The sequence below is a fragment of the Marmota marmota genome, unplaced genomic scaffold (assembly GCF_001458135.2).
Source record: "Marmota marmota marmota unplaced genomic scaffold, marMar, whole genome shotgun sequence".
NCBI lineage: Eukaryota > Metazoa > Chordata > Mammalia > Rodentia > Sciuridae > Marmota > Marmota marmota.
The window spans coordinates 7,047,055-7,067,894 of NW_026000001.1; the positions used below are offsets into that span (position 1 = coordinate 7,047,055).

At 55.0% G+C, this 20,840-nt stretch overlaps 4 protein-coding genes across 5 annotated transcripts in view; 1 reads left to right on the forward strand and 3 right to left on the reverse strand.

Annotated features, from left to right (window-relative positions):
* Ric8a (RIC8 guanine nucleotide exchange factor A) overlaps positions 1 to 3,575 on the reverse strand; it is a 5,782-nt gene extending 2,207 nt beyond the window's left edge. Inside the window, exons 1-6 of the mRNA XM_015503419.2 lie at positions 3,018 to 3,575; positions 2,695 to 2,742; positions 2,018 to 2,608; positions 1,711 to 1,802; positions 1,058 to 1,208; positions 41 to 136 (exon numbers count right to left, since the gene is read on the reverse strand). Coding sequence (XP_015358905.1) covers positions 41 to 136; positions 1,058 to 1,208; positions 1,711 to 1,802; positions 2,018 to 2,608; positions 2,695 to 2,742; positions 3,018 to 3,101 — 1,062 coding nt within the window. The 5' untranslated portion in view covers positions 3,102 to 3,575. The remainder of the gene's footprint in view (positions 1 to 40; positions 137 to 1,057; positions 1,209 to 1,710; positions 1,803 to 2,017; positions 2,609 to 2,694; positions 2,743 to 3,017) is intronic.
* Positions 3,576 to 4,303: 728 nt separating this feature from the next.
* On the forward strand, positions 4,304 to 19,772 carry Bet1l (Bet1 golgi vesicular membrane trafficking protein like). 2 transcript variants are annotated; one of them, XM_015503420.2, is made up of 5 exons: positions 4,304 to 4,487; positions 5,617 to 5,708; positions 5,999 to 6,055; positions 6,196 to 6,295; positions 17,779 to 19,772. In XM_015503420.2, exons 1-5 carry the CDS (start codon positions 4,469 to 4,471, stop codon positions 17,928 to 17,930), a joined length of 420 nt encoding a protein of 139 aa, XP_015358906.1. In that variant the 5' UTR covers positions 4,304 to 4,468; the 3' UTR covers positions 17,931 to 19,772. The 2 variants fall into 2 exon arrangements, with proteins under 2 accessions (XP_015358906.1, XP_015358907.1); XM_015503421.1 differs by lacking the exon at positions 17,779 to 19,772 and having other exon boundaries at positions 6,196 to 8,739.
* Positions 10,081 to 12,582, reverse strand: Odf3 (outer dense fiber of sperm tails 3). Its single transcript, XM_015503424.2, has 6 exons — positions 12,474 to 12,582; positions 12,101 to 12,301; positions 11,587 to 11,688; positions 11,301 to 11,428; positions 10,534 to 10,674; positions 10,081 to 10,170 (listed from the first exon to the last, which is right to left on the reverse strand). The coding sequence occupies exons 1-6, from the start codon at positions 12,580 to 12,582 to the stop codon at positions 10,081 to 10,083; spliced, it is 771 nt and encodes a 256-aa protein (XP_015358910.2).
* Scgb1c1 (secretoglobin family 1C member 1) lies at positions 14,453 to 15,632 on the reverse strand. The gene is made up of 3 exons (XM_048807602.1): positions 15,564 to 15,632; positions 14,923 to 15,122; positions 14,453 to 14,485 (listed from the first exon to the last, which is right to left on the reverse strand). Exons 1-3 carry the CDS (start codon positions 15,616 to 15,618, stop codon positions 14,453 to 14,455), a joined length of 288 nt encoding a protein of 95 aa, XP_048663559.1. The 5' UTR covers positions 15,619 to 15,632.
* Positions 19,773 to 20,840: the final 1,068 nt, after the last annotated feature.

Below are 20,840 nucleotides of genomic sequence, written 5' to 3' on the forward strand. Positions count from 1 at the left end.
CCCACACACACACACAAGCTCTGGCTTCTCTGCCAAGTACCTGGGCCTTCAGGAATTTCCTGACTGGACGGTGCATGCGGGCACACTCTGTCAGCACACTCAGCACAGGAGCCACACTCTCCTTTAGCCTGTGGGTCTGCAGAGGGACCCATCACTGGGCAGTACTCCATCTGACTTGGGGTGAAGGGTGGCAGCTACACATGCCCTGGCTAGTCCTGGAAGCAGAGGCTTGGGAGTCCCCAAGGGCCAGGAGCTGGTGGTAGGTGTCTGTCAGTTTCGAAAGGGATGGGAATAGGCCCAAACTCAGGAAGTTAGTTGAAAGCTTTATGAGTTGGAGCCAACGACTCAATGCTTTAAGTCTAACTTTACCATCTATAAACCAGGGTTGTAAGCAGAACACAAAGTATTCCAATTTGTCTACACACCACTGGCATCCTGCTCTCAGAAAATGACAGCAAAAAGAAACAACAGAACCTTTACTCTTTGTGCCTCCTGGACAGCGAGCAGGGAGCTCCTATCACTGCCGGCCTCCCTTGTTATCTCCCAGAGCATAACACCAGCAGCTGCAGCAATAAGGACAGGCAGCCACCCTCCTCACTCAGTTCACATGCATGCAAGCATACTCCACCCCAGCAACATGGCTCCCAGAGATCTGGCAATCTTGGTCTGTGGCTCTTTTGCTGGCTTAATGTCTGTAAGCTCTGGTAGGACTAGAGTTCCAGCTGTCTGGATGTCCTGTGGGCTCACCAGGAAATCCCTGGTGAATCTCCTTAAGAGGGACAGCTATGCTTATGACCAAGGGGGCTGCCCATGCACAGGGATATGAGGAGGCTGAGAGTCACAAGCAGGGGCTTCTCAAGATTACTAAAGAGGGAACCACAAAGTGTGACTGCTAGCATCTTGCTAGAACCTGAGAAACTCGACTCCTTGTAGCAGTGGGCAGAAATGAAGCCTTGAATGAATAAGGTTGTCCACATGTAGAAACAATGACCACAGCTGTGCAAACAGCCAAGGTCAGAGCCACTGCAGAGGACTGCCCAGCAGGTACCCTGCCTACCTGGTGCAAACGCTTCTCTAGGAAGGCAAGGAGGACACCAATCACATCCATGTTCACTCCCATGAACTCCAAGGAGCCTTCATGCAGCTCTAGGGCGAGGAGGACGTCCAAACACTTGAGAGGCAAGTTCCCCAGGAGATTCACTGTGTGGCTGGGGACAGATGGAGAGAGGCCTTGACAGGGCTAATCCTAAGTGCAGGTACGATCCCTGGAGGGGCCACAGATGTGAGCCATAGTCCGGGAGCCTGAAGAGCAGTTCTAGGGATCACAGCCAAGGGTAGGGACTGATCTCAGGGGTATGCCCAAGTGTATGGTGGTCCCCAGAGTGGCAATCTGCCCCAACATTTGTGTGCTGAAGTACTGATTGATCTCTGGAAACACAGGCCAATCCAGGCACAGTTCACCAAGACTGCCCTAATACCATGCCAACCTTGGCCTCTGCCCAACACCCTGGCCCTAAATTCATGGCTCTTATCCTACTCACACAACAGAAGCACCTGAGGCTCCATGTAAACACAAGGATACCGTCCTGCCCATATAGACTCTAAGGTAGGGTCTGGGCTCCCAGGTGGTTCTGGTCCAGTGCCATGGTGGGGGATCGCAATCCAGACATCAGAGCATGTCCCTCCTACCAGGATTGGCCCTGTCCTCACCCGTGGAACTCCTCCGTGCGGTCTCCAGCAGCAGCAACCATCACACAGTGCCGCAGAAGGGTTCCCAGGTACTGGTAAAGGGCAGTGTCTTCCTGACAAAGACAGAAAGTGGCTTCTGTGAGAGAAAGCCCCACTTGTCCCAACTGCTGCACTCCAGGACTACGGCACTAACCATTGTACCTTCTCAGCTGCACACCTGGTCCACACCATGCCTGACACCCAGGAACTTGAAGGTACTGTGGAAGGCAGGTCCACAAAATGTCCCAGCTGAGTTAGCAACCACCCATGGGTTCAGGCCACCACTCACCTCGTCCACTTCCCTCTTGATGGAGTCAAAGGTGATATTAAATAGCACCTTGAGGATCTCCATAGCCCGCTCAGTCTCTTGGGGAGGAAGGAGATCAGGTGGGCTCTCTTCTGGGGTCATCCCCAGTGTCAGCTCCAGTGTGTGGGTCAGCAGGTGCACGCCATGCAGCTCCTGAAACAGCTGCTGGCGCACATCAGTGCGGAGTGCTGTTAGTAGGAAGAGGAGCCTTAAATCAAAGAACTGGACATCATGTGGGAAGTTCTTCTTGCTGTACATCCCCACACGCTCTGCTAGCCGCACCACCAGATGGGCCTCTGCTGCCAGTGTCTGTGCCACTGGACTGCTGAGCACGAGGTTGCAGAGGCACTTCAGGGACTCTAGTATGACATCCATATCTGGGGATTCTGGGACAGACCCCTCAGAGGCAGAGATGCCAGCATAGCAAGCTAGTGCATGTAAGCTCTGGCGACTGGTGAATGGGTCCAGGCAGCTGCGGTCCCGGGACAGGATACGGACAGTCTGTAGCCAGGTGACACGGTGCGAGGGTGGCAACCCCTGCTCCAAGACAGTGACCAACAACTCTGCAAGTCTCTGTGGGCAGGAAGAAGAGCGACTCCACTAGGCCCTCTTCCTGGGCAGCCCATCCCTGCACCGTTTCCCCTTGGGCCGGCACCCACCTTCCTGTCCTCCTGTTGGGCCTCGTCAAAGGTGAAGCTCTGGGAGTGCTGCAGAGAGACCCAGTGAAGTCAGATCCACACGCAGGTAGGGCCTGTGTTTCTAGGGCTGGCCTCCCTGCCTCTAATTCTGAGGCAGCAAACACCACTCTGAACAGATGGCAGCGTCCACCCACACGCCCCTCGGCCACAGCACCCCAGACCGGGCTCCCACTCCACCGCCGCACTGCCAAGGGCTCCCTTCCGCACCTAGACACTCCCTGCCCACCGCGCACAGGCAACGGGATCCCTCCCCGGAACGCCCCTCGCCGCCGGCGGCCGCTCACCTCCCGGTTGTACGTTCGTAGAGCTTCCGTAATCACGTCTTCCTTTCCCGTCTCTAGGGCATCCGCAACCGCCCGGGGCTCCATGGTCCCCAGAACCTGCCCCGCAAAGCGCGGGCCAGGCCGAGGCCAGCCGCCGAACCCGCCGGCCCCACCCTAGCCCGGAAGCTCAGCGTCCGCGCGCGACGGACGCCGGGACCGGCTGCGTGGGGCGGGGCCTCCGGCTGCGCGGCTTCAGGTGGCTGGGCCCCGCAGGTGCGGCCGGAGGCACCCGAGACCGCCAGGTTTGGCCTCCAACGCAGCCCGGCCCGGTGACCAGCCGACCCAGGTCCGCGTCGCCCCGGAGCCGAACAGCGACCCCCCCTCTGTGCCCCGGCGTCTTGGGTGCGAGTGTGCAGACGGAGAGGCCCTGAGACCCCGCCCAGCAGGCTATCAAGCGGGGCGGAGGCGGGACTTGGCAGTCCCGGGCCCGCTCCCCGCTCAGACTGGAGTCTGCAGTGCGCCTCCCGCGTGAGAGACGCTGGGGCCGCCGGAGGGCGGGACCCGTCGGTCCCTGCCGCCGTGGAGCTCGCGTTCCAGAGGGGAAGACGGGGGAAAGCGAACCAGACGGCGTGAGGCGCTCAGGGGACTAGGACTGTTTTTAAAGGGGTGTCCGGTGGGCTGCAGAGGGCCCGAGGAAGTGCCATTTTTGAGGAGCCAGGACGGCCAGGAAAGGTCTGGAGGAAGGCCCGGCCAAGCCGAAGGAGCGGCAGGTGCGACGTGCGATGGCCTTGGTAGGCCGAGAGAAGGTGGGCAGCGGGAGGGGCGGTCAAGGCGAAAGCCAAGGCTGCCGTGGGCGGCACCCAGGCACACTGCTAGAAGCGCCCGGTTTAGGGGCTGCTCTGAGCATTAAGTGACACACAGGCTGTGCTCCATTGGGGGCACAGCCCCTCACTCTTAGCGAGAGGTCACCGAGCACCGGCTTTGTGCCAGGCTCTCGCGAGCGCCGCTTCCAAGGCTCCTACGCCCCGCACCGGTCCTTCCTTCATTTCTTTCTGTACTTCTCACCGCTGCGTATTACGCCGTGTCTTCGGCACCCATCTCCACTTGACAGAGACGGTACCGGGCTCGGTGGCGCCACGCTCGCACCTGAGTCCCACTCTAACCCACCTGCTAGAACGCGGGCCCGGGCCGTCCCTCCGTCCAGTGCCTACCTGTGAGCTTCTGGCCGGAAGGACCCCGCTGACAGACCTCATCCGAGCACTAACAGCATCCACCCACCGGAGGTCGTGAGAGCGGACGCCCCCCTTCGTCATTTCCGTTCCCACGCGACACCACCCATAAACCGGAAGAGCTGGAGTCGAAGGGGCGTGGCCTACGAGGGGCGGAGCCGGAAGCCTCTTTAGGTGTCGGAGCCACGTCCTGGGCACGGGTGGTCGTCTTGGGGACTAGCTTCGAGACTGGAGCGGGGCGCCATGGCGGACTGGACTCGAGGTGAGCGCACTAGAGCGGGCCGGGGGCCGAGTCTCTGTCTGCCTCCCTCGGTGGAAGGACTCTGCGCGGGGACTTGGAGGCTGGGCCTTTCAGGCGGCTTGGGGACGGAAGCCGGAGGTGCTTTGTGTCATGTGGGTGAGCTGGAGTCTGGAGGGGTCTTGGCTGGGCCAGTCCTTAGGGATAGAAGCTGTGGCGGGAAAGGGCCAGGCAAGCTTCCGTGGACTAGGGGCCTAGGGCACCTCCTGTGGTCCCCTCTCAGAGCTCTTATTCTCCCAAAGGAGATGGTGATGCCTGGGCTGTTGTGTCAACTAAAGGGAGTAATGAACATGAAGTGCTTGGCCGGGCCTTGACACCCCTTTATTTGGAGTCTGTACACCCCAGTGATTCCTGGGGCTGCGATTCATGTCGGTTCTTCTTGTCCATTGGACCAGCGGGAATTTGTACTCTGTTTGGGGGAAGGCGGTTCTCACCCTTTTGCATCATCTGGTCCTACCCATCACAGTCAGGTTCCTGCACCCACTGTGCTTTGGGTTTGCAGGAGGCCCTGTGTGGGACGCAAGGTGGGCTCACATCTGCTCACATTTTGGGGCTAGGGGCTTCATTCGTTTTCTCAGGGGTAAAGGTCCTTCCAGATATTCTGGTCTGGTTACTTGTCATTTCCTCTGAGTGTAGTTTGGAGCTCATCCCTGCAGGGTCTTCCTGCCACCTTTCTGGGCGCTCTTTCTTTCTTTTCTGTGCTTCTACCAGATTTTTCTTTGAGAACGGGTCTGACATTCAAAGATGGCGATATCCATGGAGGCAAGTGTTGCAACTTCCTAGCATTTCTGGGATTAACTCAGGTTCCTACTCAATATCAGCAAAGGACCGTTGGACCGAGTGTGTTGGGGGTGCCTGCCCACCCTCACCTGGGTGTGCATGCAGGATGTGTGCTTTCGTGACATGTGCTTAACAGCCAGTCTCACACATACATGGTTCAACTACTGGAACTTGGGTTAGGGTTGGACTTTCTCAGCAGACTAAGTTGTCCCAGTCCCCCAAGTGTCTGATTAGGCCAGCATCAATTAGAGTAGAGGGATCAGAGACTACACTCATGAGTGGATACAGCTCCTCAGCCTTTCTCTTCTTTCAGCTCAGAACCCTGGTGCTGTGGAGGAGATTCTAGACCGGGAGAACAAGCGGATGGCTGACAGCCTGGCCTCCAAGGTTACCAGACTCAAATCGGTCAGTGGTGGCCCTTTTTCCCCTCCACCTGGTGGAAGAGTAGGCCTCAGAGGGTGGATAGATGAGCCCAGAGGGATTTGGGGGGCAGTCATCCACACTCTTTGTTCCATCTGTCCCTGGCTTGGCTCACCTGAGTGAGGCTCAAGGTGATACCTGGACTTTTCCAGTCTTTGTTGGTGGTACCTTATCTAGCAGAGTGTGGGCAGAGTTCTGGCTGGTTTTAAGGGAGGGTGAGTGCTACATTCTGTGTCTGCCTTGGCCTGATCCTTCCCTTTGTGTTCTTTGACCAGCTGGCCCTAGACATCGATAGGGATGCAGAAGACCAGAACCAGTACCTGGACGGCATGGTAAGGGTCTACAGTATGCACGAGTCACAGCCAGCTCTGTTTCCACATCGTGTTCTACACAATCTCTGTTCTCCAGTGCTGGTGTGGGTGGGTGGTCAAGGTACCGCCTCTGTGTGATCCTGCTGGATCCCCTTCCCCAGGACTCGGATTTCACAAGCATGACTGGCCTGCTCACTGGAAGCATGAAGCGCTTTTCCACGATGGCACGGTCTGGGCGAGACAACCGGAAGCTTCTGTGTGGTATGGCTCTGGGTCTGATCGTGGCCTTCTTCATCCTCTCCTACCTCTTGTCAAGGGCAAGGACGTGAACCAGTGGGAGCCAAGGGCAGCCAGGGTTTTCTTCACCTGGTATCCTGGGCTCTTCAGGACTTAAATCTACAAAATATTCCTTTGAAATTATCATCATGATCAGGAATCTTCTTCCTTTGTGGTGGGAACTGTGACTGCCTCTGACCTGATGAACTCGTTTTGCCTGGTTCCATTTGTGAAGGGGACCCTTTCCTTGCCTAGGGGAAACCAAGGCCCAGCCCCCATCCCTACTCCTGGATGCCAGAGACACCCATTCTGAGCAGAGCAGCTCTGAGTCCTGAATGAGTCTACTCATGGCCAGCCGCTCTTTTCTGAGCCTCCCAGTCCTCAGGGGTCTGATATCTTAAGGCTTTTCTGTCCTGTGTTGTCTATGCCTGGATGAGGCTGTGTCTGTGATCTGAAAAGCCCGAGGCTGACACAGGGAGCTGGTATGGCTGAGAACCCCATTTGAGCTGTCTCCTCCAATGAAGGGTCCTAAGCCTGGATATAGTACTTATTTGGACCAGTGTGGGCCAAGAGCCCTGTTCTAAGGACTTTGCTCTCGAGTTCCTGGATGAGATCAGTTCCCCGTGAAGATCAGGGGCTGTGGATGCAGGAGTGCATCATAACCTTACCTGGAGGCACTGGGCTGGGAGCCTTCTGGGTCACATAGTTGTATGTCTAGGAGCATAAATGACGTCTTCAGGATTTAGGAGCTCCCTAGTGCCTAAGATGTATCCCCTGGAAAATAATCAAGAAACAGGCCAGTGTGGCTTTACAAAGTCAGGCAGTTCCTTGGGGAGGTCTTCCCTGTAAGCACCCTCCTTATAGGGGTGGAGATCACCTGTTGAGAGACCTTGTGCTATTTGTAGTGAGAACTTTACCCCTCCACTTGCTCTGCCCTACCTTGCCTCCCACAGCCAGTCGCCCTCCCTCCCATAACTTGCTGTGGGGCTGCTCTGAGCTATCATCTTTGTCCCTGACTCTGTAGACTGCCCTTTCCTCCTGTCTTTCCTTGACCCTCACCACTCACTTGGCCAGCTCTAGGCCAATACAAACTGAACTATGGGGCTGGCCAAGCCAGCAGCTACTGAGGGTCCGCACCTTTGTCTTCACATGAAAAGTATCTTTAAGGAATTAGCCCTGCAGCTCAGTGTCATTTTTTGTCTTCATTCTAGTTTGTCTCCCAGTCATTCCCTCTCTTCCCCAGGACTGTTGGCTCACTGTCCCCCACTAGTGTGCCACATCGTGAGGCCTGTCCATCCAACCGTGTCTGAGCTCCATGTTGACACAGAACAGCCGTAGCCTGTCCTCTCAGTGTCCTGGCCCTGCCTTACTCTGGCTACAGTCCCAGGCACCTGTCTCTTCCTCCTTCTCTATTTAGCAGGTCCTCTTTTATCTACACACCCTCACCACAATCCCCTTTTTTCATCTCCTGGCCCTTCCATTGCACCTGGCTGAGCCCCTAAGCCTCTAGAGGGGGAGGATCTGCTGCCTTGTGTTTTTTCTTTTCCAGCACAAAGTCAGTTCTCACTGCCTCCTTTCTCTGTGTCTTTGTTAATTCCCTGACACTCTCCCAGCTGGGCTGTTCTGGCTTTTGCTTCCTTCTTGGGCATCTCTTCATAGGCCCTGTCACCCTTGTCACCCTCCACAACTTTGGTTTAGCGCTTGGTTCATCACCAAACATGGTAGCAGTTACCTGTGTTGTGTCGCCACCTGGTCACTACAGGCACTGTAGAGGGCACGTCCATATTCCAGCTCTGCATCCCCGTCATCCTGGGTCATGCACTGCTGAGAACATGGCCGAACCGTGGGAACCACCAGATGCCAGGACACACTTGCCATGGTCAGGGCCCACTTATCTTGCCTGTGATACTAAGGATTTAGACCTGTATTTCCTGATGACCTTCCCCTGGAGAAGTGCTTTTGCTGTCTCCGAGACCCCCCAGTTGGGTTTCTGCCTCAGGTCTTCATCTCTGTCCTCAGCACTCTATCTCCACAGCTCTTACAGTTCTTCCAGTAGTTTTCAGGTCTGTTTTGTAGTTCCTTTCTAGTTTACTTGTCTGCTCCTTGTTCTTCTCCTTGCATTCTATGAATTTTATGAAATGGGATGGCAGCCCTACTGCCACTGGGTCAGGCCAGTTTCCTGAAGGGTTCTAACCATGGTCCTCCAGCTCAGCCCTGTGTACCTGGCACCTGACCCTATGGGTAAGTGGGTTTTGCTGACTTGGTCTCCAATACCAGTATTCCAGAAACAGTCTTGGGGGTCCAATGTGAGGGGTGAGAGCCCAGTATGGGGGCCCAGTGTGAGAACAAGCTGCCAGGCTATGCCACAATTCAAGCACATCTCAACAATAAAAATGTGGAATAAATAGCTTTGTGAAGAAGGAAGCACATATTCTTTGTTGTTCTTATTTCCTGCGGATCCAAGAGAGTCTTCGAGTTTACCCTGGTCCACAGGCTCTCCCTTCCCTGACTTCTGGGAACCCCTTGTCCTCCTAATTTGCTCCTGCAGGACCACCTGCGGCAGTACAGACATAGACCTACCACTTCCTGCACTGTGTCCCTTCTCTGTCCAAGATTCTGCCTTTCCAGTAGGGAAGATGTTAGTGTTACCTTTTCAGGGATATGGGGATGCGCATGAAATGCTTGTAATATGCAGCCTGGCATGGACTCAGCTGAGTGAGAGTCAGCAACTGTATTGTGCTTTATGTTGTACAGGTGGTGGTATCACAGGTGCATTGGGTAGGGCCACTTGCCCAGCACTGACCTTCCCCAAAGCCCAAGGGAATTCCAGACCTTGCTTCCTGAGGCCTGGCCTCAGGCTGCTGGAAGCCTCTGCAGATCCCTCTCTTGGAGCCCAGCTGAGATGCCAGTGATCTGTTCACATTCTCCTCATGTTAGCTGTTAATGCCTAATAGATGCCCTGAGACTTAGCATCTTAAAATTCCAATAATAGTCTACATTTCTCACTGCCACTGTGGTCAGAATTTGTGGCATCATGGCATGGCTTTCTCCATTCTGCCATGATAAGGCCTCAGCTGGTAGATATGGGGCTGGGGCTGTATCCCCTGAATCCTCTCTCAGCTGGTGTGAACTGAGGACCTGGTTGGACTGCTTGCCCTAGATGCTGCATGTGGCATTGTATACATTAAGCTTCCTCTCTTCCTTCTTCCTGACCCTCACCCAGCCCCCTCTAGTCTGCTTGACTACCCATGAGGGGTAGTCAGGCAATACCACTTCTGCTGTGCCTTATTATAATTCAGGGTAGTCCAGATTCAAGGGTAGGGGCTCAGACCCCACTTCTCAGAGGGAGGGCTGTACTGAGGGAGAAAGCTCATGGGAGGGTAGCACAGGTGTTGGGCAAGGTTTAAGGCTCCTGGGCCTTCCTATTTCCCTGGGAAGACTACTGGTCAGGAAGCCAGATGGGCCCTGTGTGGGCCAGCAATGATAGCCCCTAGTTGCCCCTTTCTGGATGAGCTTGATCCTTCCTCCAAGGTAGAACCTTACAAGTGGAATCCGTGATTTATTAAGTAATTCAGGCACAGCAGGAAACAAGATTAGCAAATGGGAAGTTAGCATAGAAAAATATCACTTTCGCAACTGTCCAAACAAGCATGCTCTGCCCCATAGGTCCAGGCCAGCCATGGCCCAACTGATGGAGCTTTCAGTTCACTGTCAGCCCTGCAGATCTCTTGTGGGATGTGATATGTACAGGCTGACAGGGGTGGCTGGGGCTATTCCACGTCAACAACCAGGGGTGTCATGTAGTCAGAGTGTTTGATGCCGAAGGTGACAATCGGGGCACAAGGCTTGGTCAGGATCACCTAGGAGAAGAAAGGCTGTGAGGAGGATCCTAAACCCTGACTGGGGCTGGGCTGCTGTTCTTTCTGAACCTGGGGCCAAGATAGCCAGGCTCAAGGCCACATTGTCTGTAAACACAGTGCTCAGCATTGACTGGCACAGCATTGGGACAGCAGAGCCAGCCAGCTGGAGGAAAGGGCTAGGGCATGGGGTCCTTGTGCCTGGAGGTTTGCCTTTGGGTGAATAGTGGAAATTTACAGGGTCCTGAGGGTACATGGCCTCAGCAGCCCCTGCAGGGTACAGGCCCTTCCCTCCCTCCCCCCCCGCCACTCTGGACTGGGTCCCCTGACCCTCACCCAACCCCCTCTAGTCTGCTTGTCCAGGACCTTCTCAGGGCTGTGGGCTCCAGGTCCTGGCTTGAGGGTCTTGTCCCCTGGGGGTTCCACCCGGGCAGCCATGGTGTACTGTGGAGCCTTGAACTTGGTCACCTGCACGTCAGTCTGGCGGTAGGCCGCAGGACCTGGGGTCTGGGAGAAGAAGAGGGCTTAGACAGGTTTGGCCGGCCCTAGGCACATGGCCCCAGAGGGCAGGGACAGGTGTCAGGCCCTGAGTCACCAGGGACAGCTCCTAGCTGTCTATCACTATTGGAACAACACCCTACTGCTCATGGAACACCACTGTATGATGTCACCCCCTCAATTTTAGCTTCACTATGGTAATCTCCCACTGTGTGCCAACCCTGGGCACACCACTGTCGTGTGTATGAGGCCCCTTCTCAGGTGGGATGCTGTCCTCTTGAGCTTGAGAGCAGTGGCCTTGGCCTGGTGTGTGCTCCTGATGCTGCTTCACATGCCCACCCTGCCAGCTATTTCCACAGCTGGAACCTCTTCCCCTCAAATAGCTCATGCTTGTTTTTCTCCTTCCTTCCTCTGGGCAACATCCCATAAACCCCTTCTGTGTTCAATGGTGCCACAACCTCCCATGCTGGGGCCCTGGTCCCTCCTCACTACTAAGTGTAGCCCCAGCATGTGACAAGCCATAGAGGTCAAAGGGGGCATGGGGCCTCAGCAGAGCTCCACCGGTGGGCCCTGGGTGTTGAGAGGAAGGACCAGGCAGTTCACGGGGTCTGTGTTCTGCCCTCAGCTGGTGTGACCCTTGCCTTGTGCAGATCGTCGCTGAAGCTGCCCAGCTTGCTCCGGCCCTTGATGGAATAGGAGGGCTGGGAGACCTTGCCCACCGTGCGTGGCCCCATCACCACAGGCAGCATGTATGCAGCAGGGCCTGTGGGATGGATGAGGAGAAGCCTCAGACCAGAATGTGGCCTACTAGCTCCTTTCCGGGCCTTCTCCACCCTAAGAGAGCAGCTCTTGGGCTGTTCGTTTGCCCCCTTCTGGGACCCAACTCCAGTCAGACAGGTTATTGTGGGGGCTGCTGCAGACCTGGGGTGCTGTCCACTCGGAAGGTCTTGGTTCGGGCAGAGATGGAGTGGCTGGGTGCTGAGTCGAACACATGCTTGGTAGATTTCTCTGGAAAGTAGTCACCTGGGGGGCAGTGGAAGGAGGTACACGAACAAAAAGGATGTGGATACCCCCAGCTGTGGCACTCAAGGAGTGTGCCCCAACATTCCAGGCATGAGGTCTTTGGGCCCCCATGTGGGTGATGAATGAGGTTGGTCGGGAGTGTCCAGGATGAAAATACTGACTTTGGGGTTGTTTTTGAGCCGGGGGAGTAAGGTCTGATGTGGACCTGGCCCCAAGACTCCAAATGAGGGCCAAACTGGAGGTTTTTGTTTCCTCACACCAGATGGTGCCTGGCCCACTGCAGAAAGGGCACAGGAAAGGTGAGGCCCACTGAGTTAGTGCATACCCTGGCCTCAACACTAGGCTACCAACATTGGCCACCCAGCAGGGAAGGTAAGGGCTCAGGTCAGGAGTCCAAGGTGGGGTCACTCACCTGGGCCAGGTGTTAGCATTGTTTTGGTGTGGTAGCGCCCCAGGATGGAGTAGGCAGGGCCAAGGTCCTTGCCAGTCCTCAGTATCTTAGGGTTCACACTGTAGCGGGGCCCTGGGGAACAGTTCTCTGCCAGGAGCATGGGGGCCCCACGGAAGCTGTAGGCCGGAGCACGCTGCTTGGTGGGTGTGTGCTTCATGAAGCCTGTGGGCACAGTGGCTCTGAACAGCCTGGAGCCACAAACCCCTCCTCCCCACTGGGAGTCAGGGACTAAGCCCTGGGCCACTGAGGTCACCCAAGCCCACCCCAGGCCATCCCAGGCCTTGCTCCTGGCTCTTCCCCCTGCCCCCCCCCCCCAAAGCTCTCAGATTCTTACCCGTGGTGGGTGGAATCAGGTACTTGGGTCCAGGGTTGCTGTAGAGGGCCATGATGGGCCCCCTGGGGCGATGGGGTCTCCAGGTGCCTACCCATACCTCCTCTGTCATAGCTGCCTCTGTCCATGGATAAGAGGGTGACCAGGTGCTGGGGAGGCCCTGGCCCATCTCACCCTAGCTTCCTATGTCCCCACTTCTGGTCTTGCTGTCACTAATGGGACAGAACCACAGGCCTCCTCTGTAGGGTTTTGAGCAATTATGGGCAGTGGGAGCTTTCTGCTTGGTGTAGTGTAATGAGCTCACACCTCCAAGGTAAGGAGTTTTGGACTCTGGTGCAAGCCCAGAGGAGCTATCTATTCTGTCCCATGACGGACTCTAAGGGGGCCTGGGCAAGTTCTTCCTACTCAGAGGATCCTGGGTGGGACACAACAATGAGCTGTGGACACTGGTGGGCAGCTTTCTGGCTGACGCTGTGCAGTGGGCAGGGAGGGGCCTGCTTGGGAGACCTCACCTCTTTGCAGGAGCAGGCTCAGAGCAACCTGTGACCCAGCCTCCTCACAGGTAGTCCTGTCCCCCTGGCCTCAATGCCAGGCAGTTCCCAAAAAAGGAGCATGGAGAGAAAGACCTCCCTCTCTTCCACAGGGCTTCAAGAATTGGGGAAGGGTCCGAGCTCTTGAGCTCTGGAATGTGGCTCTGTGGGATGGGGTGTTCTAGATCACAATGTATGTGATGGAGACAATGGCCTTTACCTGGGCCCCTTGTTAGGCCCCTACCTCCCCAGGAACCCCACCCTCCCCAGGCCCCATCCTTACCAGGGACCCCATCCTTGCCAGGGACCCTCAACCTTCAAAAGGCCCCATCCTCACCCTGGATTCCCCAACCAGGCCCAAGCTTCACCTGGAACCCCATGGTCCTACCCTTGCCAGACCCCACCTTTCCCTCCCTGGGATCCCAGCACCTTCATAAGACCCCACCTTTGCCAGGCTCCATCCTTACTAGGGACCTCACCCTCTCCAGGCCTGAACTCCGGTATCTGGGACAGGTGCATAGGGGTGGAACAGAGCAAGTGAGATCACATGGTCCACAGCCTGGGTGGCCAAGGAGCCAGCTTGATGATCCCACTCAGCATTGCCCCCACTAGAATCCACTGAGCTATGGAAAAGGTGCTGGAAGGTTCTGGCTGTTGGGGGTCCTGGATCTAAGCTTAGGATCTGTGTTGATCATAGTGGGCAAGAGCTAGTACACTGCTGTTCTGCAGGCTGACCTTCAGACCCTGCTGGCCTGTAGCCCTTGTTGCATTCCACTAGTGTGCATGTGGCTGCCATCCAGGGTCTCAAGCTCAGAGTAGCCCTGAGTGCTTTCTCTGTTCCTGCCCTGGCCTTCCACTGCAGAGCATCTCCCTTCTGCAGGCCACTTGTGTCCACATGACTGCCTGCCTGTGTTCTGTGCTGTTTCCTGCCTAGGTGGTGTCTACCTGGGTCAAGTCTCAGCCCTGTGCCCTTGCTCTCGTGCATCCCTCTGGATGGGGTTCCTTTCATGTCTGTGCTCCTGCGGGTGACTGCTCTTGTCTATGTTGGCCAGGTCCCCAAGTGTACATTTTTATTTTGTTACTGGGAATTGAGCCCAGGGGCACTATACCACTGAGCTACATCTGTAGCCCTTTTTATTTTTCGTTTTGAGATAGGATCTTGCTAAGTTGCCTAGGGCCTTGAACTTGTGATTATACTACCTCAGGTTCCCAAATCTCAGGGATTACAGGCATGTGCCACTGTGCCTGGCCCGAGTATACTCTTGATGTGCCCTTTCGTATGTCCCTGAGTGGGGAGAGAGACGAGGAGCCAGAGCTTGGGCTGCAGGAGGCTTTATTGATTTAGTGGTTCAAGGGTAAATTTATTCATGGTAAAGAAGCAGTGAGGCAGCATGCATGTGGCTACTTTTGTGGCTGGTCCTGTGGCTGTCAAGAGCCCTGTCTGAGGTCCACTTAGGCGTCATCCTGGCTGCCCAGCACTTGCACCTGGAAGGCAGATGAGTATGGACTGGAAAGCCAGTGACTAGTGACTGCAGAGCCAGAGCTCTCTGCAGCAGACAGACCCATCTCTGGGGGAGAAGGGCTCTGGCACATTGCAGCCCACCCCTCCCTGCAGCTGGGAGGTGTTGTGTGCATGCAGGTTGTGCGTGTGCATTGTGTGTGTGCACCTGTGTGTCTGAGCATATATGTGCACAAGCCATTGTGGGGCTTATCCCACAGGCTGTGAGGGAGCAGGTCTAAGGGACCTAGGGGTTTCTCTGTGGGCTGGGGAGTATGGGACGTCCACCTCAGCTGAGGCAGGTTAGGGTATCTGTGGGGGTGGGCTGCAGGGTACTGTGTTGGGCTGGCAATCACAGGCCATGCCTTGGGTGGGTTTTGGGACTGCAGATGTTTAGAGAATGGGATACCCCCGGCCCCAGTACCAGTAGCTTGACCAGCTCCGCCTTGTGCATGGGCTGTAGGTTGTCAATGCAGGACTTGAGCTCTGTCAGTGCTTCTTTGGCATCCTCGTTGACATTGTACTTGCCCAGGGGCCCCTCATAGAGCTCCTCTGCGGTTCCCACCAGCAGGGTTTGCAGGAAGTCCATGAAAAACTCATTGTTGTCCTCCCCTGTCGTCAGCCCTGTGTTGCGAAGGGAGACGATGCCAGGACAGAGCCTACAAGTTCTGTGTCTTCTGCCCTTCCGTATATCTTCCTCCATGATGCCCCCAGCCCCACCTGCCACAGATGCGGCCCCCCCCCCCCCCCCCATATCAGCTTCTCTTATTTCCACTCCCGGGAAGGAAAGTCAACACCCGACATAGGGGTCGCCTGATGTACAGCTGGTCTGAACTGGTGCTCAGCAGGTCAGGGTCAGGTTGGATTGGGCTGCAGGGGGTGACATTGGGCATGATGGTGACATGAGCTGGGGTGGTCTGAATGGAGGCTTGGTTTCAGCAGGAAACTTCTGTGGGTGGTCTGTGCTGGAGGCAGGCACTATCCATGGTGAGGGACCTGATGTTGGGATTTTAGCTTCCCAGGCACCCCGCCCCCCAAATGTGCTGGAAGTGTGGCCACACTCACCGCAGATGAAGGACAAGGTGAGGACCACCAGCAGGAGTGTGCTGCTCCCCTTCATGGCCACAGTCTCTGGAGCTGCCTTGGTAGATTCCAGGTTTTTATGCCTTAGCTGGTGGCACCTTGCCCAGGGGTTGGCCGACCTGTCCATCAGGACCTGGCAGGTAAGCTTGGGCCAGGCATGTCCTCATCCTCCACCAGGTGCTAAGCAGCACCAGCCTGGGTAATTGGTGAAGGGCTGTTGGCAAATAGTGCAGTGAGGGGGTGAGCCTAGGTGAGGGAGGCCCTGTGTGGGGGTCAGTGAGGAGGGGCAGTGGAGCCGGATGCCCAAGTGGTCCTGAGGATGCTGGTGGTGGGGCCCAGACCTTTCTTGAGAGTTGTGATTCCCTTTACCCCTCTACTCAATGTGCTGTGCGGCCCCTTCCGTACTTGGGGAAGGGCAGGGGCCGGGACCTCCCTACTATTCAAATGGAGTGGCAGGCAGGAGAAAGTCCTGGCATGTGAGGACACAGGGTTGGGGGGCTTTCTGCAATGAGGGGACCTGGCCATAGAGTCCAGGGAAAGGAAGGTGGCCTGAGAAGTGACAAGGAGCCACCAGTAGGGGCTGGTCAGAGCAGGAAATGAGGAAGAGCTGTAGTCTGGTAACATATCTTCCCTCTATGGCCAGGTCAGCCAGGGCAGATAGTCCCAGCACCTGCCACTGTGGGAAGGGGCTCAGCTCCTGGGGCCACGAGCTGAACTGTCCCAGGGCAGTCATTCTTCAGATGAGAGTCCAGACACTCCCACTGTGGCCTGGCGCCTCTCCTCCTGTCCCCTGCTGCCACCTGGTGGTTCATGGCTCCTTCTGGAACCCTGCACACTCCCCTGCAGGAGCGCTGGTTTCAAAGCCTGCCCAGCCCCTGCAGACCCCTCTTTCAGAACCTAACTCCACCCCCCACCCACACACATTGGATTGTCAGAGCAAAGCCCTTTGTGCCCACGTCCTTGTTTGGGCCTGTCACTGTGGCATCCTGCTCTTCATTATAAATGGGTCAAAGCGAGTGAGAACTTTAACATCAAGATGGAGCCTCCAGGGATACTGAGCAAGATTCTGGGGCCTTTGCCTGGCTAGGAGATACTCAGGGCCACGTGGAGGGAATAGCTACCTGTGGCTCCTGGAGGGCTCATCTGCAAGGCCAAGTAGAGGCAGGAGACAGATACCCGTGGCTCCCGGAGAGCTCATCCCTCTGTGCAGATGTGGCTGCTGCCCTCCAACTTGTGGGAAGGGGGCACACGGAAGCCGAGCTGCGTGGAGTGCCAGATCTGTCACTGCCTCCCAGGCCCAGAGGCATCCTCACTGAGGGAAGTGAGTTATGACATGTGAGGATTCCCAGAACCATGTTATTCTGTGTATGTTTAATGAGTCTGGAAGGGAAGGGAACCAGCAGCAGCAGCAGCACAGGGTTTATTGAGCTGGACTTTTCCCAGGTGTGTGGAATAGGATCGGCTTCAAGAGAGTGGATTCTTTCTGTCTGATTCTGGATCTTCTACTACTTTTGTATTTTATTTAGAGATAGGGTCTCACTGAGTTGCTTAGCCCCTCACTTTTGCTGAGGCTGGCTTAGAACTCGTGATCATCATGCCTTAGTTTCCCAAGCTACTGGGATTATAGGCATGTGCCACTGCACCTAGCTCTAGGAGTCTGTGGTTTTCTAATCAAGTCCTGTCATCAGAGGATGGATGGCCACACAGGCGATGGTTAACACCCACTGGATCTGCTGACAGTAAGTCTTGGGAGTCCCAGTGCAGGCATAGATCAGCCATGCCTGTCACTTGCAAAGGAAGACCAGCAGTGGCCCATGTACTGAGTTTGTCACCCATAGCCGGGTGTGGTGGTGTACACCTGTAATTCCAGTGACTTGGGAGGCTGAAGCAGGAGGATCACAAGTTCAAGGCCAGCCTCAGCAACTTAGTAAGACTCTTGGCAATCTAGCAAAAACTCTCTAAAAAAATATAAAGGACAGAGGATGTAGCTTACTGGTAGGGACCTCTTGGTTCAATCCTCATTCCAAAAAAAGAAAAAGAAAAAAGGGTGAATGTGTCATCATAGGAAAAGCTTCACATGAGCCCATCCTGTTTTTGGAGCTGGTTTGTTTGCACAGCCTTTGCTCTCCATGATGGGAGTTCTTGGATTTTTCACCTATTTTTAGAGCCACAGAGCATTTGTTCTTCCTCTGCCTAGATGCTGTGTGTGCTGCTGCCTTTCAGATATTGAGGCCAATATCTGATGAAGACAGGCTTGACCTGCAGAGCAAGACTGACATTCACAAGGTGGAAGACAGGAAGAACAACCACATTGGTACATGGTGCAGCATTACAGGAGCCCTTCCCTGACATCAGGAATGACTGCAGTGACATGCTCAGAAATCTGGCCCTCATCAACTCCCTCAAGGCACTGACCTGGTAGTGTGCCTGACCTCAGTGTGGGGCTGCAGACCCCAGCTCTTATTGCCCCCCCAGACCTAACATCTGTTTCTATAATCCTTAACAATGCCCCTCTGCTACTCTCCACTGAAATCCAAAAGTAATATAATCTGAATCCATAATTGAAAACAATCAAGACACTTTCCAAACTGCTGTGAAGGGAAGTAGTAACAGAGAGTGTTCTGACATGCAAACACCCAGGCAGAGCTGCAGTGTGTACTGCACCATGGCCACAGTGTGGCCACAGTGGGTGGTTGTCATTGTCTCTCAGATAATGGCACTGGCGGGGTTTCCAGGGTGGAGAGCAGCCCTGGTGGAATCCTGAACAAAATACCCACCTCTCAGTTTGCATGAAAGCTGCATTCCTAGAAAGTCCAGAATAAGTCAAGATTGCAGATTTGCTGTTTATACATAAAATGAGCCTAAGTCCTCAGCATATATGAGGCTGGCAAGATCAGTTTGTGGTCAGAACACCCAACCTGTGCCGCAGCCATACAGGCCTAGCCCTGCTGAACTCTGAGTCTGTGCCCACAGGAGCACTTGAGGACATGGGGAGGAAGAAAGAGCACTGACTTGGGAGATGGCAGCAGTGTCTGTGCAAAACAGACACCTGGCAAGACTCTCCAGAGAAGGTGCAGGAGATGAGCAAGATGCAGGCGAAGTTTGGAAACTGCAAAAAGGGAAAACGAGTCCTGTTGTGAGTTCCTGTTGAGTTCCTCTTTCCTCCCAAGTGGGGCTCAGCCCTTAGGGCAGGCAAAGAGGTGTGGGGAGGCTGGAGTCTCCTTCCTTTTACTATTCTGAGGCTGTGGGTGGGTTCTGAGGAAGATGAGGCCCTCGTCTCCCATGTGTCCCATCGACTGGCCTGGGTGGGCCCAGCTGCTGGAGTCTGGAAGCCAGTTGTTTCTGGCCAAGGGTCCTGCGATACGTGTGTTCTGTCTCCCACTCTCTGTGCTCTCTTCAGGGCACAACGGCACATTTAAAGGGTACCAGAGAGCTGTGCGGCCTGCCAGTGGGCACGTGAGGTGCTGAAGCAGTGGTTCATCAAGGTGAGCGAGGATTGAGGCCCTGGCTAGCCTCTGGGTTTGGAATCCGAGGTCCTCCTGTTCCTCAGTCCATGCAGCTTTTATAAGGAGAAACCTGTGGTGCATTACTTAGGAGGCCCAGGGCTTCGTGGGGAGCAGGCTCTTTGATGGGGCGTGGAACCTGTAGGCCTGTCTCTGTCACTTGGTGACAGACCCAGACACAGGCCTGGGGGATGGTTGCAGTACTTGGAGGCCCCCTATGTGTGGTTTAGGGCTGGACAGTCAGTGATGGGGAACATGTAGGGCTGTGGATGCCAGGGACATGTCTGGCCTTTGTGGGTGTCACAGGATTGAGATCCGAACAGAGCTCTGTTTTGGTCAGCTTTTTTGCTGCTATGACTAAAGGACCCTACCAGCACAAGTGTAAAGAAAGAAAGATTTATTTGGAAGCATATGGTTTCAGAGATCTTAGTCCATAGAAGGTCGGTTCCTCGGGGCTTGAAGTGAAGCTGAACAACATGGTGGGAGACGGTGGCGGAGGGAAATAGCTCACATCATGGTGATCAGGAAGCAGAGAGAGACTGCACTCTCCAGATACAAAATATATATACCCCATAGCCATGCCCCCAATAAACCACTCCCTCCGGTGACCACTTAGTTTAATCCCATTGGGGATTAATTCACTGATTAGATTAAGGCTATAACCCAATCATTTCTTCTCCAAACCTTGCATTGTCTCACGTGTGTGCTTTTTAAAAAATATTTATTTATTAGTTGTAATTGGACATAATGTCTTTATTTTATTTATTTATATGTGGTGCTGAGGATCGAACCCAGGGCCTCACATGTGCTAGGCTAGCGCTCTACCGCTGAGCGCTCTACCCCAGCCCTATGTGTGAGCTTTTGGGGGAACTTGAAACCATAACAAGCTTGAAACATCCACTCATTCATGTAGCAGTGCTCTGCTAGGACTGTCTCGGATGTGGATGGAGACAGTAGTAAATAAAGTAAATGAGTCCTTGGTACCCATGGGCCAACTGGGAAGCAGAAGACAGTGAGTCAGCTGAAGAATCAGGAGGCTGGAGCCTGCAACAGAACCTCCTGGTTCCTCTGTCACTTGCCTATAAGGCTTCTGGCACTGGGCAGGTCCCTCTGCCCCCTCCACCTGGCTGGTGGAATCAGTAATGGCTGATACAGGACAAGCGGTGTTTGGCTAACACAGGAATCCTGGCCAGCCAGGGTGACTGGTGACTTCTAGGCCCATGGCTGGACCCTAGCAGCCCAGGTGTGGCTGCCCTGGGGCCCTTGAAGATAGACACAGCATTGCCTCCCAGACATGAATACTGTTCCTGAAGTCCATGGCAGGACAGCAAGGGGAGGCCACTTCATCCAGGGAAATATCCTTCCAGTGCAGGGGCTCCTGGCTCTACTGCTGATGCCCAGCTGACTATAGAGGCAGACATGGGGCAGAGGCTGTCTGTGGTACTTCATCCTGGGAAGTACCGCAGCTTTTCTAAGTTTGACTGAATATTAATACCTTCTGCCTACCACAAAAACTTTAGGCCCAAAGGATTAGCTTTGTGTCAAGGCACCTAATCTCTATTTAAAACATTCCAGCCTGGTGTGCTTCACCACCTATCCTGACCTGAGGCTAAAGCTCTGAGCATTGTAGGGGCCCCTCTGAACTGCTTGGGAAGCACCCAGGTGTTGGAGTTGCAGGCCTGAGTGCAACAGGCACTGAAGCCTGGTGTGTTATAGGGATGGTTGGAACCATGAAGGGATGCTGGCATGGAGGACC

What these genes read in the sequence shown, in the direction of transcription:
- Bet1l (XM_015503420.2), top strand. An exon ending in AGGTTACCAGACTCAAATCG is followed by an intron (nt 5,709 to 5,998) that starts GTCAGTGGTGGC and finishes TTCTTTGACCAG; the next exon opens with CTGGCCCTAGACATCGATAG. An exon ending in ACCAGTACCTGGACGGCATG is followed by an intron (nt 6,056 to 6,195) that starts GTAAGGGTCTAC and finishes CCCCTTCCCCAG; the next exon opens with GACTCGGATTTCACAAGCAT.
- Odf3 (XM_015503424.2), bottom strand. Translation starts at nt 12,582, where the DNA reads ATGACAGAGGAGGTATGGGTAGGCACCTGGAGACCCCATCGCCCCAGG. An exon ending in AATGCTAACACCTGGCCCAG is followed by an intron (nt 11,689 to 12,100) that starts GTGAGTGACCCC and finishes ACTGCCCCCCAG; the next exon opens with GTGACTACTTTCCAGAGAAA. An exon ending in ACGATCTGCACAAGGCAAGG is followed by an intron (nt 10,675 to 11,300) that starts GTCACACCAGCT and finishes TTCTTCTCCCAG; the next exon opens with ACCCCAGGTCCTGCGGCCTA.
- Scgb1c1 (XM_048807602.1), bottom strand. Translation starts at nt 15,618, where the DNA reads ATGAAGGGGAGCAGCACACTCCTGCTGGTGGTCCTCACCTTGTCCTTC. An exon ending in CACCTTGTCCTTCATCTGCG is followed by an intron (nt 15,123 to 15,563) that starts GTGAGTGTGGCC and finishes TTCGCAACACAG; the next exon opens with GGCTGACGACAGGGGAGGAC. An exon ending in CGGAGCTGGTCAAGCTACTG is followed by an intron (nt 14,486 to 14,922) that starts GTACTGGGGCCG and finishes TCTGCCTTCCAG; the next exon opens with GTGCAAGTGCTGGGCAGCCA.